The sequence below is a fragment of the Vanellus vanellus genome (assembly GCF_965231255.1).
Source record: "Vanellus vanellus genome assembly, chromosome: 5".
NCBI lineage: Eukaryota > Metazoa > Chordata > Aves > Charadriiformes > Charadriidae > Vanellus > Vanellus vanellus.
Window position 1 is genome coordinate 50,103,497 of NC_138910.1, and position 17,461 is coordinate 50,120,957.

General features: G+C 38.7%; 1 protein-coding gene across 3 annotated transcripts in view; it reads left to right on the forward strand.

Annotated features, from left to right (window-relative positions):
- The window catches only part of LOC309672787 (rab GTPase-activating protein 1-like), a gene marked incomplete at its 5' end in the record, with an annotated part of 117,408 nt that extends 103,600 nt beyond the window's left edge, over positions 1 to 13,808 (forward strand). For 2 of the 3 annotated variants that reach the window (XM_082484380.1, XM_082484381.1), the window contains 6 exons: positions 4,628 to 4,738; positions 7,153 to 7,257; positions 8,489 to 8,572; positions 9,069 to 9,140; positions 10,480 to 10,677; positions 11,038 to 11,237. In XM_082484380.1, the coding sequence (XP_082340506.1) occupies positions 4,628 to 4,738; positions 7,153 to 7,257; positions 8,489 to 8,572; positions 9,069 to 9,140; positions 10,480 to 10,677; positions 11,038 to 11,193 (726 nt within the window). In that variant the 3' untranslated portion in view covers positions 11,194 to 11,237. Of the gene's footprint in view, positions 1 to 2,204; positions 2,303 to 4,627; positions 4,739 to 7,152; positions 7,258 to 8,488; positions 8,573 to 9,068; positions 9,141 to 10,479; positions 10,678 to 11,037 lie in introns of those variants that run through there. The other variant, XM_082484382.1, reaches the window with a different exon arrangement.
- Positions 13,809 to 17,461: the final 3,653 nt, after the last annotated feature.

A 17,461-nucleotide genomic window follows, 5' to 3' on the forward strand; every position in this document is an offset into this window, starting at 1 on the left:
GAGGGCAGCTGGGTACATCCAGACAGGGACATGTGCTCCTCCAGTCCCACCGACCCCAAACTCTCCATAGGCTGCCATCAACCAGTTGCGTTTTCTTGACAGGTTAAATTCATGTGCTACAATAAGCTGTGTTACATGCCACAGGAGTTCCTTGCCCAGCTCGTATTTTACATGTTGATTGTGATTTGACTTACAAAAGGACAGTATTAGAGAGTGCCATTATTTTTGGTGTTTGTTTCCTTCTGTGTTTACAAGAATTATTTAGGAAAAGTGTGTTTATTTTTTTTATGCACACCCTTTCACTTTATTTTCCATTGCTTATAACAAATCATCATTCATATTTTTGTCAGATAGATTTTTTAAAAGGTGCAAAAGTAAATATGTTCTAAATTGCTGTTTGACACAAGTTTCATGACATTTGGTTAAAATAAATTACAAATTGTCTACAGAAGCCAGGAATAAAAGTGAGTTGCATGTGCAGAAAAAATAGCAATATAGTTATATATATTATGGGTTTTTTTTTCTGTTTTTGAGAACATCTCATGTAACAGGGTTTTGGTTGACTTGATGAGAAACTGCCAGAGTTGGACTTGTGACTTTTTGATTTAAAATAAAGACGATATAACCATACAAAGAAGGGATGGAGTTTTGCAAGCAGACCCTGCTTGTGCACACGGTTCAGTTCTGAGAGTAGAAACGCCTTTTTCTCTGTGGACGTTGTTGTGCAACAGAGAAGTTGTCTGTCTGAATAAATGTGTAATTTGGACATGATAGCCTTTTGCACGTTTGAAGTGGAAGCAAAAATTAATACACTGGTCATTTTTGTTCAGAGTCATGGTAACTGGTAACCATCATGAGGGAAAACATAACTCTTGATGTGGGTCATTGTTTGTTTGTGGTTTTTAGAAAAAGTGTGTTGGGGCACTTCTGGGAACCCTTCTTCAGAGTCAACAAACAGAAAACACAAACCACCTCCAGGAGCCTCTGTGTTGCTTCCCATGAGAGGTTTTCCTGGATGGTTTGCTGTAAAAGCCTTTTGTGTTCCTAGGTGGAGGTTCACAGGGTTTTCCTTCAGTGCTTCTTCTCAATCAAGAGCCCTTTCCAATGGGCTTATGAAGACTTCAGTTTGCTCACATCCAGAAAAGTGCATTTTAATCAGTATTTTCATTCCACCATTGAGAATCTGTTGATGCCCAGAGATCTGGGGTTTGGGTGTTTGCTCATCAGAAAATGTGACATTGCTTAACAAGGTTTGTGACTTGTTACACCCCGCTTGAGTAGCAGGACAGAGAGGATGCATCATCACCACTAATCTTGTCAGGAATTGCCCGTTGGGGCTGGCTGGAAGGGAGCAGAGGGTGGAGTTCAGCCTTTCAGTCTTCCTGAACTGAGGCTTGCCTACTGCTTTCAAATTTGCCTTCTTCTTTCCGTCCAGAGTGTGATGGAAGCTGGAGTATATCCTCTTTAAAACTCAGAACCAAAAACCCACTGAAGAATCAGCAACATTTTTTTTTGGCTGTCTTTGTTGGTATTAAAAATTATTTTATATCCTGTTTTCACTGTCTTTACACCAATGGTTGAAAGCAGTATTTGGTCTGTGACTTTACAGGAGGTAAGTTTATTTGTGTTTGTATGTATCAGCAGTGTTTGTCCCTTTTTGGAAATGCAGTATCCTCCTTTTAAAAGCTAATCAGAGTTCACCAGCTGCCTTTGTAACAGAAAGGAGGAATTTTGGAAAGAGGAATCTCTTATTTTACTGACCTTAGAAACTGAGCAATGCTGAAGAGAAGGAACTAATTGTCATAGCAAATTGTTAGTGATGTGTAGAGAAAAGGCAGGAAGCTGTCTGTTTACACCAAGGAAAACTAGCAGGTCTGACAAGTTGGCTTATGCTAGGTTACAAAATGCTGTCTGTGATGCGAGTCCTGCTGTAACAAACCAGCTCCATCTGTTGAACTTTATGCCATTGCGAATGGTATTTTATAAAACCCTGTAAATATTTCAAAGCCATTGGAAATAGTTTGCTGCATATGAAAAAAAGCTATTTGATATTTTTGTCTTTACTGTGTAAAGTTAGGTTTTATTTAGACTTAAGCAGATTAAGAGTTTCCTCCTGAGGAAGGAGGCAGTTTTTCACTGCTAGATCTGGGGGGAGGAGCTGGAAAAGACAAACCATCTAATTGCGCATACTGCCCTGTGTGGAGGGAGAGTAAAGGTGGCCCTGTAAGAGGCTTTCAGCTGGAAATTTAAAGTATGGTGAACGAGATAAAACCATCTCTTAGCTATTGACTGGATGCCCAAGGTAAGAGATCTTTAACTTACTAAAAACGTGCCATGTAAGTTCTAGTTTAAGAGGAGGATAGCGCATTTCCAACCACATAGCTTGCTTACCCACTTGTCTGCGAATGCAAAGCAGGAACTTCGAACTTCACATTGTGCAGCTTGCTTTGCAGACACTGAAGCTTTTGGCAAAAGCATAGCAAAAATGTTTAAGCAAACTTCTTTCTGGGTTATTCTGTGGAAGTCTTAAGAATTTGCTGATTTCTCCCTCTAAGCAACATCCCTCTGAAAAGGTATTGGTGCTGCAGCACCTGGCGGCAATACTGTTCTTACCGTTCTGATCCGGTCCCAGCTTTTAGCTGAGCTCAAGTCACTTTCCGACAACTGCTCACTGGCAGAGCTGTGTCTGTAAAAATCAGCATTTCCAAGATGGTCTGGACAAAATACAGAAATAAAGACACATTAGAGCCTTTTAAAATTATGTTGATTATTATTAGTAGTGGTAAAGACTGCAATTCAGTTTTACACTTTAAATTTAATCTTATCCTTACAGAATAATTTTACTTTAAAAAATTCCTTGTCCCACACAGAATACAGTGCAATTAAAACAAAAACAATCCCCAAAGTTATGTGTCTTTTAGCAGTGGTTATTTTAACTGTGTTAAAACAAAAGTATTTTATTTACAGTTTCTGTAACAAAGCAAGTTATTTAAAGTACAATCTTTTGGAAGGGAAACAAACTTACTTTCCTGTACAGGGCAGTGCATAGTCTCATTGCACAATAGGGTCACATTAAGGAGAGTATTTGCAGAGGTTCTGCTTCCTGCCACAGAGGAAGCTCCCACATAAAAGAGATCTTTTTTAGCATCCTCTTAGAGCTGTAGTTGTCCTTTCTTGTTTAAGACAAGCATGCAAAATCTTCTCGCAATATAAATGAAAGTTGCAGTTTCATGGTGGTGAGTTTGGAAAGAAAAAAAAATCTGAACGTAGCTGGTGAGCAGGAGGAAGTGAAAACAGGTGAATAATGTGCTTATGCAAAGAAGCCACATTTTGTAGGAAGGGATTCACTGAACACCTCTTGGAAATTTTTTGCTATCTTAAGTGCTGATATTTATTCACTTTTCTGTTTTTCTTGGAGAACATAACTTACCTTTCAAGTGAGCACAGGTCCTTTTTGAAATCTTAGCATGTTAGGTTATTGTTCCTCCACCTATGAGTTTCTATATGAACTTGGTGTTTTTTTCTTGAGTTTCCATAGTGCACAGATTCCCTTTGCAGTCTCTTCTGGTATGAAAGATACACAGTCATTGTGTGACTGAAGGCCAGCACATTTTTTGCTCTCTTAAAATCCATTAGAGGAGGGCACCTCTATCTGTCCCAGCTGGCTGTGTTCTTCTGAATATGAAGATGTGTATTTGACGTGGACTCCTGGAAGTTCACTGACCTACAGACATCTTTTAAATATGATTCTGTTTCTCAGCCATAGAAGTCACTGAAACCGATTTCTCAAAATCATGAATTACTACTGTTCATTCTTCTCCATTGTACTTACCTTCTCTCCATAGTCATTTCTGCCTGTGCGGAGTGGGTAGGGAGTGCAGTGTGGTGAGGACCAGGGCATGCAGTCTAGAAGTTTTGCATTTTGTGTTGCTGTGCATTGCCCACCGAGCAGGTTCTGGGCCTGTGCTCAGGGTTTGAGGTCTCCTCTCCATCTGGCACTTTTTCTCAGCAGGTATCCTGTAAAATGTGCACTGTTGTCACTGGCACAATTTACAGAGAAAGTGCACAAATGGCAATACACGTTATACAAGCTGTAGGGAGTTCCCTGCTAAATGCTGTTCTTTACTGGTCCCACAGAAGATGGGAAATTGACACTATGTCATCTACAAAATGGACTACTTTTATGGATTCCTGCAGACAAAATTTTGTGAAGTGGAGCAGGACAGCTTTCTACTTTTGATTGGAAACATGAGTATCTCTTATTATGAGTATCTCTTAATTGTTCCCTGTTCACTGCTGCTAGGTGGGATTTTATCTGCCTAATTTCTTTCGATGATGACCAAGTAGAAACCAAGTGCTTTTGTGGAGAGGACTGTGTTTACTTTTGACAGAGAAACCCTACAATCAGTGTGTCACTTACGTGACGCAAACATAACCATTGGGATGTACGTGGAATCGCTGCATTTGCACTGCTGGCTTAATTCACTGTTGTTTCCCAGAGCAGCAGTCCTGTCTTAATGTGCACTTTTGCCTTCTTGGTGTTTTACACACACAATACGCTCACTTATAGCTCTTTAATATTGATAAGGATTAACTTCCTTTTCTGGTTGTTTCTTTCTTTGTGCAGAGGGAGAACCGCAGGCTCCAAGAAGCAAGTATGCGGCTGGAGCAGGAGAATGATGACCTTGCCCATGAGCTTGTAACAAGCAAAATTGCCTTACGGAATGACCTGGACCAGGTAACGCTAACAGAGATGGGTCCCAGCTCAGGCTTGGCAACACCAATTGTAGGAGCCCTGCTTTGTGCTCAAGTGAAAGCGTGAACACAACATTAAAAGTAAAATTATTTGTGCCTTTATTTTCCTGACAACTTCACTTCTAGTTGCAGTCAGAAAGCCAGATTTCCACATGCATGCAACTGTAGCCATTCACAGTGGAGTCTTAACATCACTGGCTGCATCTTCTCTGTTATGGATTGTTTCAGAAAATGTAAGCCATAACCTTTAGACAGATACAAAAGAATGAACATTTACTTGAAAAAGGTATCACATACTCTTCAAAAGACTAATTTCAAGGGAAGTTGCTTTGCAGAATGTCTACCACCTTATGTAGATCAGTTTTTCACAGCAGTTTTAGTACAGCCAACAAAATTCAGAGATAATGAAGTGGCATGGCACCAAAAATTAGAATCCTGGGTGTCCTTTGATAACTTTTTGTTTCCTGTGAAGACTGGAATGTGGAGGGTAGCAGCATTCAGAGCCCTTTATCTCAGGGATGACTGTCAGAGAACTACATACTCAACCCTCCTCTTTCTGGAGTGTTTTAACAGCTATTATTAAGGTATGAATACATGAGGGCCATACTCCACCACACCTCGTGATCAGTCCCTTGCTCAGTGAGAGCTGTAGTGCCTTTTATGATGTAAAATTTTTTCTCGCAAGAGCCTTCAATTTGATTTCCTGTAGTTATTTGGCTTTCTATATCTAACTACAGAATTGTAAACATCATTCATCGCAGTTGTGCAATTTGTATTTCTGTTTAGGCAGATCCTTGACAGTTAGGCTCTGCTGATTCGGATCGGTGTGATTCTAAAAATCTGAGCTGTCTTGGTGAGCAAACACAGGCAGGACAACAATGTGAAGGCCAAAAGCAATGTGTTGAGGTGCTCTATCTCCCCAGGAGTAGCTGTACATAAAGCAGCTTTACGTCTGCTGCTGCCCGTGCTTTTTTTTTTCTCAAGTATCATGACACGGCTGCCAAGCACATACCTTTGCCAGTCCTATTCCTTGCTCTGCTGCATTTTAGCAGTCTTTCTGTAGATGACAGTGGCTCCATGAAGTTTCCCCACACCCTGCCTCAGTATGCTGGCACTGAAAGAAAAGCTTTGTGCTAACTGCACTCCTCATGTGCAAGGACTGGTGATACCATACACCACTGAGCTGCCTGGAGAACCTGGAATGAACACGTAAAAGGAGGAAATATTTGTAGTTCCATCAAAGCACATCTTAAACAAGTCTTTCATCAAAATATCCTTGTCATCCCCAAGTTCTTTTGTTCCAAGATGTCAATCTTACCAATTTTCCAGTCTTTCACTGCTCGTTTTCCTTTCTCCCATACAGCCACATACACACTAAGCAATGCAGGAATCCTCAATTCGTCTCTTCAGTCGTGGCCCTGGTAAAGCGGCTTCTGCTCCCCACAATCATCACTAACACCCTCATTAATAATTAACACTGTGGCAGATAGATAAGCTAACACCACTGGTAGCGGTAGAAAAACAAACTGCAACCCAGAGACAAGCTCTGTACTGTTATTTGTTGTTTACAATGCCATTTCCCCCCTTGTATTTTCAGCAAACCAAGTATTATTGGACCACAGCCTGTGCCTGTTCTAGCATCTAGTTATTGAACAAAAGGAGTGGTGTGATGCAGTGTGTATCTCCCATTTGGGGAGATCAACAGAATATATCCAGACATTGGGAAATATATTTTTCTCCTGATGATCAGTGAGGATAGCGCTCACAAAAACAAAGCATTCCCAGTATGTTTCACCACAAGCTTGGCCCTTCAAAGAAAGGAGAAAATTCATATTCTCCAGTAGACACACAGTATCAATTTTCTCCAGGTAATACTTATTTGTACTGATAAAGAAACTGTTTTATCTGGCGGTCCTGCTTGTCTCTTTTATGCTTGTCTTCGACAGGATACTTTGTAAGGTACAGCGCAGGCACATAACATTTTCTACAATATCTGTTTTCCCCGCTGACAGAGACAAAAATGGAATCTGAAGTTATAAAGGATCTAAATCATGCTGCCCTCGCTTAGATTAATATTGTTCCCAACAAAAATATTCTGTACATCATTGTTTGTATTAGGTTTGCATTAGGACTTAGTATCTATACTTATTTGCCATCTGGGCATAGGTAAACACGGCAAAAGGGTCCTTTTGAATAGTTGTTGAAACACAGTGAAATAACTTAGAAAATAGCTATTTGAAAACTGAATTTCATATAAAAAATAGGTTAGGTGAGCCATCAGAGGGCAGGAAAACGCAATGCTAGAACCTGAATCTGCTATATTTCTGAGATGTATATACCAATACATTTGTATTGGCACAGCTAACATCTGATTTACGCCAGTGTTTCTAATTCTAGGCTGAAGACAAAGCGGATGTTTTGAATAAGGAACTTCTCCTGACCAAACAGAAGCTAGTGGAAACTGAAGAAGAGAAACGGAAGCAGGAAGAGGAAACTGCTCAGGTAGGGCATTCTCCAACTTTTCCCATTTTGCAAGGAAATGCAAGCAAAAGGATACGCAGAAAAGCATGAATGTATTGCAACTGTGGAAAGAATTTTGTTTTCAAAATATAGTGGCAATTAAAAATTTACAGTGCCAGGGTAAATGTTTTTTTTTTTTAAAAAAAAGTATGGGTTTAGGTGTTTTCCTTTACTTGAGCTTTGAATGTTCAGTTTTCCATACCTTATCCTCTTCCCAATGTTGTAATAATGATTTTCACTGGTGGTGAGCAATCACAACTAAGGAGACGTGATCAGACCTCTTTAAATTATCTAAACAACAGCTGGAGCAGTTGTTGCCTTACCAGAGGCCATTCTGGATTCAGCAGCTGGTTCACTGAAATAAAGTTGTGAATGTCTCTGTCTGAAGCTAGAACCAACAGCAGAACAGAGTTGAGGGTGGGGAGAATTTTGCTGACTTGACCTGGCCTCGTACTTGTTTACAAAATGTTCAGTCTTAGTTTTTCAATCCTACGTATCTAACTTGCCGAATACACGTGAAAGTCTGTTTCAGAAGTGATACCCTGATTTTTATTTTTGCCATTTGACAACAGTGACTACAACAATCAAACAGTAATTATTTGTGTCTCTCTAAAATGGAGATTGCCAAGTTCTCTGTTTGCTATAAACAAGACAGTGGAGGCCTTTTTCCTACTGAAAGGGCTCTCAAAATTTAGTGGCTCTGAATGAGGGAGGAATGATTTAGCTGTATTTTAATGTGTCACAGACCAAACCAGGTTTTTGTCTGCTATTATGGAGATGAGAGCGATAGTGCTGAGAGATTCTTCTCTCTGTTCTATCTCCAAACAAACAAATAATCTGTCTGCCCGTACCTGCTGTGACAGTGTGCAGAAAAACAAAAACAAAATCAGTAAAACCCACTTAATAGTAATGCTCTTGTTTTGTATTCTGTGGACCATGCTGTACCACCATTTAAAGCAGAGAAAGAGAATCGCCTTACAGGAGAATTCTCTAAGCAGAGATACACTGTATAACAGTATAGACTTTTTGGTTATAACTGAATATAATAAGTATTTGTATGCTGAGTAAATCAGACACTTGTCTGAAGAACTGGAATTTGGTAAGAAGCTGTAGAACTGTTGTAAATGCAGCAAGACCTTGAGAGAACAATCTGATGATGCGTTTTGAGAACTTCTTTCGCTGTACTGTGTAAATTCTCTCCTTCAATTCCTAGCTGAAGGAAGTCTTCAGGAAGCAGCTAGAGAAGGCAGAATCTGAGATCAAGAAAACCACAGCCATTATTGCAGAGTATAAACAGGTACTGTTCTAGAGACACTTTCTTGTATTTCTTCTTTCAACCTGTTCTGAGAGCTGAATTTTCAGAGTTGCAGGTCTTGTCCTTTAAATAAGATACACTACGTTTCAGGCTTTCAGAGAGCAAGCATTGTAATTTGTTGTAAATTTTTCTGTGGTTTTCCAAACAGTCTCCTAATTTAGGTAATTAGGAATAACCTCTTTCAGCTAATTTTAGTACTGTAGGGTGGATGCTTCTTTACTCTGTGACATCATGCAGTATAAACATTATAAACCAATTAATCCATAAAATGTTCCAGTCTCTGTTCAGGTTCTGTATTGAATACTGCCATTTTTTCAGTCTCATTATCAGCAGCAGTGGATTTGTTAAGGGGGAATGCATATGCCTGAGCGATGCAGAATTTAAGAAATGTTGGCTCTAACAAAAATCATTGTTAAAAAGCACATGTTGTATTTTAGTATAATAAACTTTAGCTAAGAGTCTGTTTTCTCTGTTCCAGATTTGTTCCCAGCTGAGTACCAGGCTGGAAAAACAACAAGCGGCCAGTAAAGATGAACTGGAAGTTGTGAAGGTGAGAATGATGCTTCTGCATATGGGATGTTTCTAACCCAAGTATTGCTAAATGCCAGGGATACAGAACAAAATGTGAATTGAAGTTTAATGTAACAGCGGTGTCCACCCACCTGCACTGATAGCCCCACATGCATTTTTCATCAGATGTAAACAATGAAAGGGTTTATTTCCCTTCTTGTATCTTGTATCAGACAGGGTGGAAATCTCAAATTGAAGTGCATATAGTACTTGGCTTTTCTTTTTCCTCTTGAAATGTATACTTTTGGCAACAAATGTAGAGAGACAGGATTTACTAGGCTGTTTTAACCAAATGCAGAAAAAAATAAAAGCGCTTTAGAAGGGAAAACATGTTGCTTCTCTAGTGGGCACAGCGGAGGAGTCAAAATTGGCGGAATTGGACAATGTTTATATTTGGGTTTCTGTAATTTAAGCAGAGTTGGTTTAAGTAATTGGCACAGCTTGGGCCATCCCCAGAATTTCCATAGCAGTTCCTATCTCTTCTCTAAACCCCCTTACCAGGAACATCTGCACTAGAGGTAAACGTGTCCTGATCAGGTAATAATTCCATCCCTCTGCTTTGTCATTACTGAGTAGGCAGAATTGTTTTCCCTCTGCTATAGCTTGATTTGTTGTTTTTAGTGACTTTTTTATGGTATCGATAAAAAAAATATTCTAGACTTGATGTTCCTATAATCTGCTGAAATAGCTCAATATCCCATTTTAGTTTGTGCAAGCCAGGCCAGTTGCGCTACATCTTCAGCCATGAGTAACTGGTTCACCTCTCCAGGTAGCACGAGAACCTTACCGTTGTGTGTCAGACATCATTGGCAAAAAGGGACAACCCCTATGATACTAAACAAGCACCAACAGGACAGTATTGTCCCTTGCAGTGAGCACAGGCTGCTCGCTTACTTCTGGAAATATGGAGAAGCTACCTGGCATTCTTTAGAATATCAAAATTTGTATTAATTTGGTCAAATGCTTCTAGGGAAGATGAAAAGTCCCTAGAGTGTAATTTAGTCTTCTGAATTGTACTGGCATAAATACTGCAAAATATTACAAAGCTTTGGTAGCAAGAAGGCTTGACTAATTCTAATCTACGAGCAAAGTAGATTTTAGGAATGCTAAGTAGACTTTAGGAATTTTTATACTGGTTAATATACACTGGAAATTGTTCATGAACTTCTCAAATTCTTTTCATGTTAAATATGAAAACTACAGTACTAGATAATTGGAGCATTACTGACAGAAAAGCAGTCTAACATAAAAATGGCTCTTCCAGGAAGCACAGCAACTCCTTTTACGTGGATTAAAAGTGAGCTTTCTGGGTATTTCAGGGTAAAGTGATGGCCTGCAAACACTGCAGTGAGATTTTCAGTAAGGAGGGGACACTGAAGCTGCCTGCTCTAAGCATGGAGAATAAAGGCATAGAAACAGATGATGAGAAGGATGCACTGAAGAAGCAGCTGAGAGAGATGGAACTGGAGCTTGCACAGACCAAACTGCAGCTTGTGGAAGCCAAGTGCAAAATTCAGGTATGTGGAATCCCAGTGCAGCAGGGCAGTCTCCTTAATGTCATTGTGCTCAGTCCAAAATAATTCTGGATCCTGCAAAAAGTTGTTCCAAAAAGGAGCATATACCTGTACCACTGTATACCTGTGAACTTCCAGAACGCTTTCTTGTCTTAAAAAAACAAAAACAGAAGAAAAAAAGAAAAGAGGTTTTCATTTGTATATTTAAGTCTCTTCTGCCACTTCCACAATTTCAACCTGTCTTCTCTTGCCAGTGCCTGGGAGGTTACAAAGGAAAGTGCTGGATTGCAGGGACTGAATTTGAGGATGCTTTTTCGTTAATTAATGAGGTTTTGATCAAATCTGACTATTCTGCTTTCTTAGGAGCTGGAGCACCAGAGAGGAGCCCTTATGAATGAAATCCAAGCTGCCAAAAACTCTTGGTTTAGCAAAACCCTGAACTCTATCAAAACGGCCGCAGGCACACAGCCACCGCAGCAGCCTCAGCCGCCCCTGCCACCCAAAGAGGGCAGTACATAGTTCCAGCCAGACCCGATACAAGAGCACAAAGAACAACACAACTGAAACCCTGGAGGATTCTTCCAGTGGTCTCTCCTCTTGGGGAAAGGACAAAAGGCAGGAGTGCAGGCTTGAAGTGAAATTCTTCGGTGTTTTTCATTCATTCTGATGTGACCCTTTTCAAAGGGGAAAAAATAATTCCTGTTTTCTGTTGAATTCTTACTTCCCAAACTGCCTTGCTGAAAGCCACGTTCTGATACCTTCATACTTTTACACTTTGTTTTATATGACTAGATGTTAAATAAATACTTCAAAACTAGGTCTTTAATACATGACTAATTATTCAAAATTATTTTTATCTTGCATAGAAGGTTTTTTTCTTCTTCTGGAGGAAGAGAGAGAATGGAAAATGTAAAGTACTGAAGCATAATCTCTTCATAGAAAGCACAGTGTAATAAGTACTAGTGTGTGTGCGGGCGTCTAGATAACTTCCGCCCTGGGACCATCTCAGAAGTTTATCGCAGTGACTGCGTCCTGCAGAGAAGCACTTTTTGTAAAGCTTAGGCCATAGCAAAGATAGTCTTGTGCTGTCTTGGCACAATTGTTTATGAGCTTCCCTGATATTTTCTTAGTTTTGATTGTTTGTTCTTCAGAAATGCAAGTAGTGCAGTTCTTTGTAGCACTGATGTTTAAAGGCTATTTACAGCTGAACTGGAATTTAACATAAAGTTATCTAGTTCCCTTTTTTATTTCATGTTTATACTAAGAATTCCAAGAAGTAATTTCTTCCACTGGGATAAAGAGAAAACTGTTCAACATTTATTTGATGGTTTTTCTGAGAAGCGGCGTTGAAGACCTTGCATAGTTTTGACCTTTTGTGAATCCTGTGCAATAAAGGGTGGGTTTTATGAATAAAATTAATGAAAACCTTTCCCTGGGTCTATATTCAAATTCTGAATTTGACACAGAAATGAGGTATCAAATAAAAAATGCAAAAGTCTTGTGCAGCACTGATGAATAAAACATCACAAAAGCAAGATCTGTTTGCTAGAAGAATTTGGTTAGGAAATGCTATGTTGGTATTACTTATTTTTATAAAAACAAACATTTTCAAGTGGAATACAAAACCTGGACTTTCCCCTGGGGTAGACTTCTCTGATGATTCCCAAACCTGTCTGGTTGTTTTGTATCTCTTAAGGTAAGAAAATTCAAAAGCATTTGTTTTGATTGAACATAAAGCATTTATAGAAATACTTATTTCATGGAAAATTAAACTATTGCTTGAACTGATGGAATATTTTTTTAATTCTACCTGTCATGTCTAAAGATGGTCTTGCAGGTAAATATCATTGCTGGACTAAAGGTTGTGTATTAATTGTTCCATTTACAAAATTGTTCCAGGGACACTAGTTGTGTTTTGATCTTTTTTTTTTTTTTTTAATTCGAAGGAATGCCATACCTTGTCAGTTTTGTACAATAAAATTTAATGATACCCATCTTGTGCTTTGTTGTCAAACATAATTGTGAGTTATTTTAAACAGGGTAGTATAAATTTAATGTTACCTGTGCCAAAGGAATGATTCTGAAAGGCAGTCAGCTGTTTAAAGTAGTGATCAAAATATAATCACTGTCCTGACACAACTATTCTCTCTTCTAAGAGTAAGGAGTTAAAAAATGTTAATATTTTAAAACGTATCTGCAAGAACAGTGATTATCTGGAAATATTAATACAGTGAGAAAAAAGGTGAGAAAAAGCAGAAGGAAATTCTTTTGCAAATATTAACAAAGATCTTTTTCCCTGGTCACTTTCTTGCTAATAATATTTCCATAAATGTTTCCATTCTCTTGACTGTCTAAACTTAGCATTAGTCATTCACTTACCAGTACTGTTTCACACTTAAAATAAACTGCATAATACGTTTGAACTGACATTTAAGCATACGTTTGATTGTTACATTTGAGTGTACTGTGCCGATGAGTGATACTGATGGTTTGACAAGTGTCCGAATTTCTCATTTATCTTAAATCATACTTAGAAGTGGATTTAAAACCTTGATTGGAAAAATGCAGTAATAAAAAAAAAAAAAAAAAAAAAAGGTTGAGACTGATTCCCTGAGCAGCTGAGTTAACGTAACAGCTCACTGCTGCTTAAAGATCTCACGCCTCCTGCTCCCCGTTGTACAGTCATGTCCCTGTCCTTGTTATGGCATTTACTGGAGATGATTAAAAATGAAAAAAGATGTGGGTGGATTTTCCCCCCCCCGGTTAGCCTTTTGCCAAGTTAATGAGTTAAATCATCTCAAAGGGTCCAATGAATGCAAGCGAATCATGGGAGTGGGAGTTCCCCTGTTCATAAAAAAAGAATTGTTAAATAAGCTCACCATGTTTCATGGAACTGGCTTTGACACAGCATCATCTTTCTCAGTGTAACAGCTATCTGACTTTGGAAGTTGAGTTTCTGTGACAAAAGCATGTTTGTTACCTGTTAGCCATGATGATTTCAAAACCTTGTAGCATGGAAGCTGACTTACATCAGCAGAAAAAGGTTTCAGAAGGCAATAGCCACATTATCACTCTTGGCAATGACATAAAGGCAGTAAACAATTTTCACCTTCCGTCTGTAGATCCAAGGTAGCGTTTATAGCAGTGGCATTTGGAAGAGTAATATTTACGTGGAAACCGTGTCTTCTCAAAATTACTGAAAGAATAAGAAAATAGCGCTATGCCATTATCTTGATGAATACGCATAGTTATATTCAGAAACACGGAAAAGAGCAAGGCTGCAGGATTAAACCCGGCAAGCTAAAGTTCTGCCTGCTGTCTGTACATGCGATTGGGAAACAGCTTCCTTATGAAAAAATAAATAAATAAATAAATAAATAAATCTGAGTTTTAATTAGCCCTTTCAGCAGTGTGTGACAGAGCTATGTGCACACATATCCCAGACCAACTAATCTGTCAGGGATGGCTGGCTCTTTGTTTAGCTTTTCAGCAGGAAACATCATCAAAGTCTCACTGAAACTGTTGTTTTCATGTGGCACTGGAACAGCTAACAGAGCTCCTAAGTCTGAAGTGATTAATATTCTTTTCCTGAGTCAGTATTAAACTATGTGTCCACATCAAAATTATATTAAAAGTAACTTGAATTTTATCAGTATATATGTGGAAGTAAATCTTATTTTTTAATTTTATTGAGAATGCTCCATTGTGAAATAAAGCCTTTACTTTGATTAGGGACAAACCTCCACAGAATATTTTTGGTACAACTGTTTTACCTTGTTGGATTCTAATATGTTCCTGAGATGCCCAATATGGGGGAAAAAAAGGGTTTTTTTTCACTTTAAAAAGAGGTTGGTTTTACTTTGACTGTAACACTTTACAGGATAAATGAAGCAAGGCTGATTTAGTTACATGGTACATCTCTGAACCAGTCTTGTATTATCTTTGTGAATCAAACTTAACATTCTAAAGTAATAGGACTTATTTCACTTAGTTTAACAAATTCTAAATGTACTCAAAGAGAATTAAAACCAATAAAATTGAATATCATGTGTGGTGTTAATCCAAGAAACTGCAAAATCCCTGAGGTCTGTATGCATTAATGTTTAGCAAAACCAGTCTCAGGAAAGGTAGTCAGCCATGTAATCAGTACTGCCAGCTGACAAACACATCCTTGTCCTGCCCATTAATTAGTATATAATTTGCTACAGCTAAGTTAAATTGCTTACATCGTAAGCAGTTTTTTTTTTTCTTGTTAGACATTTTAAAGGACTTCTCTTGGTTGGCCCTTGAAATTTCTTTTAAGATAGATGCTTTCATCTGTGCCATTGTGTTAAAACCAACTCAAAACCAGCCATTTACAATGGTAGAGGGAGATAAAAAGAAAGTCAAGAACAGCAAGAATTCAGTCCCTTGACAAAGCATGAAGTATTGCATTGACTTCAGAGTCATGATGTGTCACTCACTGACTGAATATGGCAATTTAGGAGTAAAGAAAAATCTGAATTCACTGGCACTGACGTATCAAAACTTGGAAGCTACATAAGTCATGCTTTCTCCACAGGATAAAGGTAGGGCTGTTCCCTTCCTTCTATTAAGTAGTTACAGTGAAATCAGTGTATGTGTGGGAGAACTATACCTCTTATTTTGATTTACTGTTAGACTCAGGGATAATTGGCATACTTCTGCATAATCTAATAAGCCTAAATATCTTTGGCATTGAAGATAGAAAGTCTCTGGTTGTTTTCTTCCAACTGCTAGAGAAAAAACCTTAGTACATGTTACTGTTGGAATGTGAAGATCAGGGCAGAGATTTTTCTCTCAAGACTGAGAGACTGTTCTGGCTGATGAGCACGCCCGTTACAGCTGAACCCTGCAGAGTGGGCTGTTGTGCAAACAGCTGGCTGCACAAGACTTGTAATGCTGTGTGTACCCGGGGCTGTGAGTATACACAGCGCCAGGTGTCACGTTATTCTTGCAAACACAAAGGCTTGAACGACATTATTTTTCCATCTATTACACTAATATCCTACTGGGAGCTGTCCCTCCTTCCCAAGTAATAATACCAAGGGGAGACACAATGAAGCACTCAAGTTTGGACCTTTCAAGTTAGGTTTAGGTGTACATCACAGCAGCCTTCAAAACTGGACTAATCCATAGACGGATTTTGAGAAATTCAAAGAATTTGCAACTGGATAAATAATACTCAGCATTGATCAAGGTCCTATCTTTCCCAAGTCAGAAGTCTACCTAATTTATTTCAGGATTGTGACTTAACATGTACAGGTTAATCCTCCAGGAATACAGGGCTCTCCATTTCCCCTGGATTCCAACTGCTTTGCTACTGAATGTATTTCATGCTATTTTTACCTGAAAAAAAAAGATATGGGTAGAGAATTAGGACATTACTTCCTCTTATTTTCTTATTCGGTGGGACTTGCTTTTATTTAACCTGTAAAGGAATATATATGTATCTTTGGAAAACTATATCTTATATATAGAATAATATATAGGAAACTGAATAACAAGGGGATAAATACATCAAAAGGATTTGGTATCATAAGTTTCATTTGTGATTTGATACCACCAGAATCCTGGGCTGTACTAATTTCCTTTCAGTTTCTCGTATTTTTGTATTTTATATAATACATGGATGGTACTACTGATGCAAACAAGAGCAGATGTTCTCAGATATTTCTCCCGATCCCAATTCCCTCCTTCCAGTAATCCTTGCTCTTTCACTGCTACTGACACCACCTTCAAAAGCTGGGCCAGGAGCTCTCTACAGCTTTGGGAACTGTTTCTTTCCCATGGAAAAGGTTCTCTGGCTTCTCTGAACTGGGAAAAGATGGCACATGAATGCAGAAAAGGGTCTAATCAAGCATGATCTGGATCCAGATCCCTCAGTCTGACATTCAAGGTGGATTCACTTCAGCACATTGAAAACAGAGCAGCTTCAAAGCTCTGACTCTGTAACAGTTAAGTTTTCCAGGTCTGGAGTTGTGTTTGTTATCTGGGTCTGTCCAAAGTTCGTAAAATACACTTTCCTATAGAGTTAGGAAAAAAGAGCATCATAGCGATATCAGACATTTAACTGAGAACAATTCAGTACTGCCAGTTCTTGTGTAACAAATCCATGTATTATATAAAATATAATATGGAAATATAAGTGTAATGCTTGTTATTAAAAGTGCAATTCAATGTACATGGTCACAACAAATGTTTACTTTTTTAATTGTTACAGAATTGTTTGGATCAGTACCTTGTTATCATTGTGTGAACGATGCCTTGTAAAATAAATGGAAATGAAAACAAAATGGGAATAAGGTGCTTATTTTCATAAGCCATTTACTTAAGAAACAACTTAAATGTGTTTGCAATAATAAACAGCTGCTGTGCCAGGTTTTCTGATACATTTCACTCCAGCTGGTTATTTTCAAGTAGCACTATTGCACTAGGACACAGTGACTCAGCAGACTAGCTGTCCAAAATGTGCACATGCCAAATAGCTAATTCCAGCCCATTCATTAGGATAACATACTTGCTCACAAGGGGTAACCTGTTCCACAGGAGTTTGACAGACAGGCACTGTGCTAGAGAGCTAACAGGTCACCCTGGTCCTCTGCTCCACGTCTGAGGTTACCAGCACACAGATCGTACTGGTAAATGTGCTTTTCCTACAGGTTGTTGATACACAGCAATGAGGAAACAGGAGTTGTTGTTAAAGGCTTCGCGCTTCCCTGGAATACACAAGAGAAACAGGTAGAAAAGCTGAAGCTTAAATACTTCC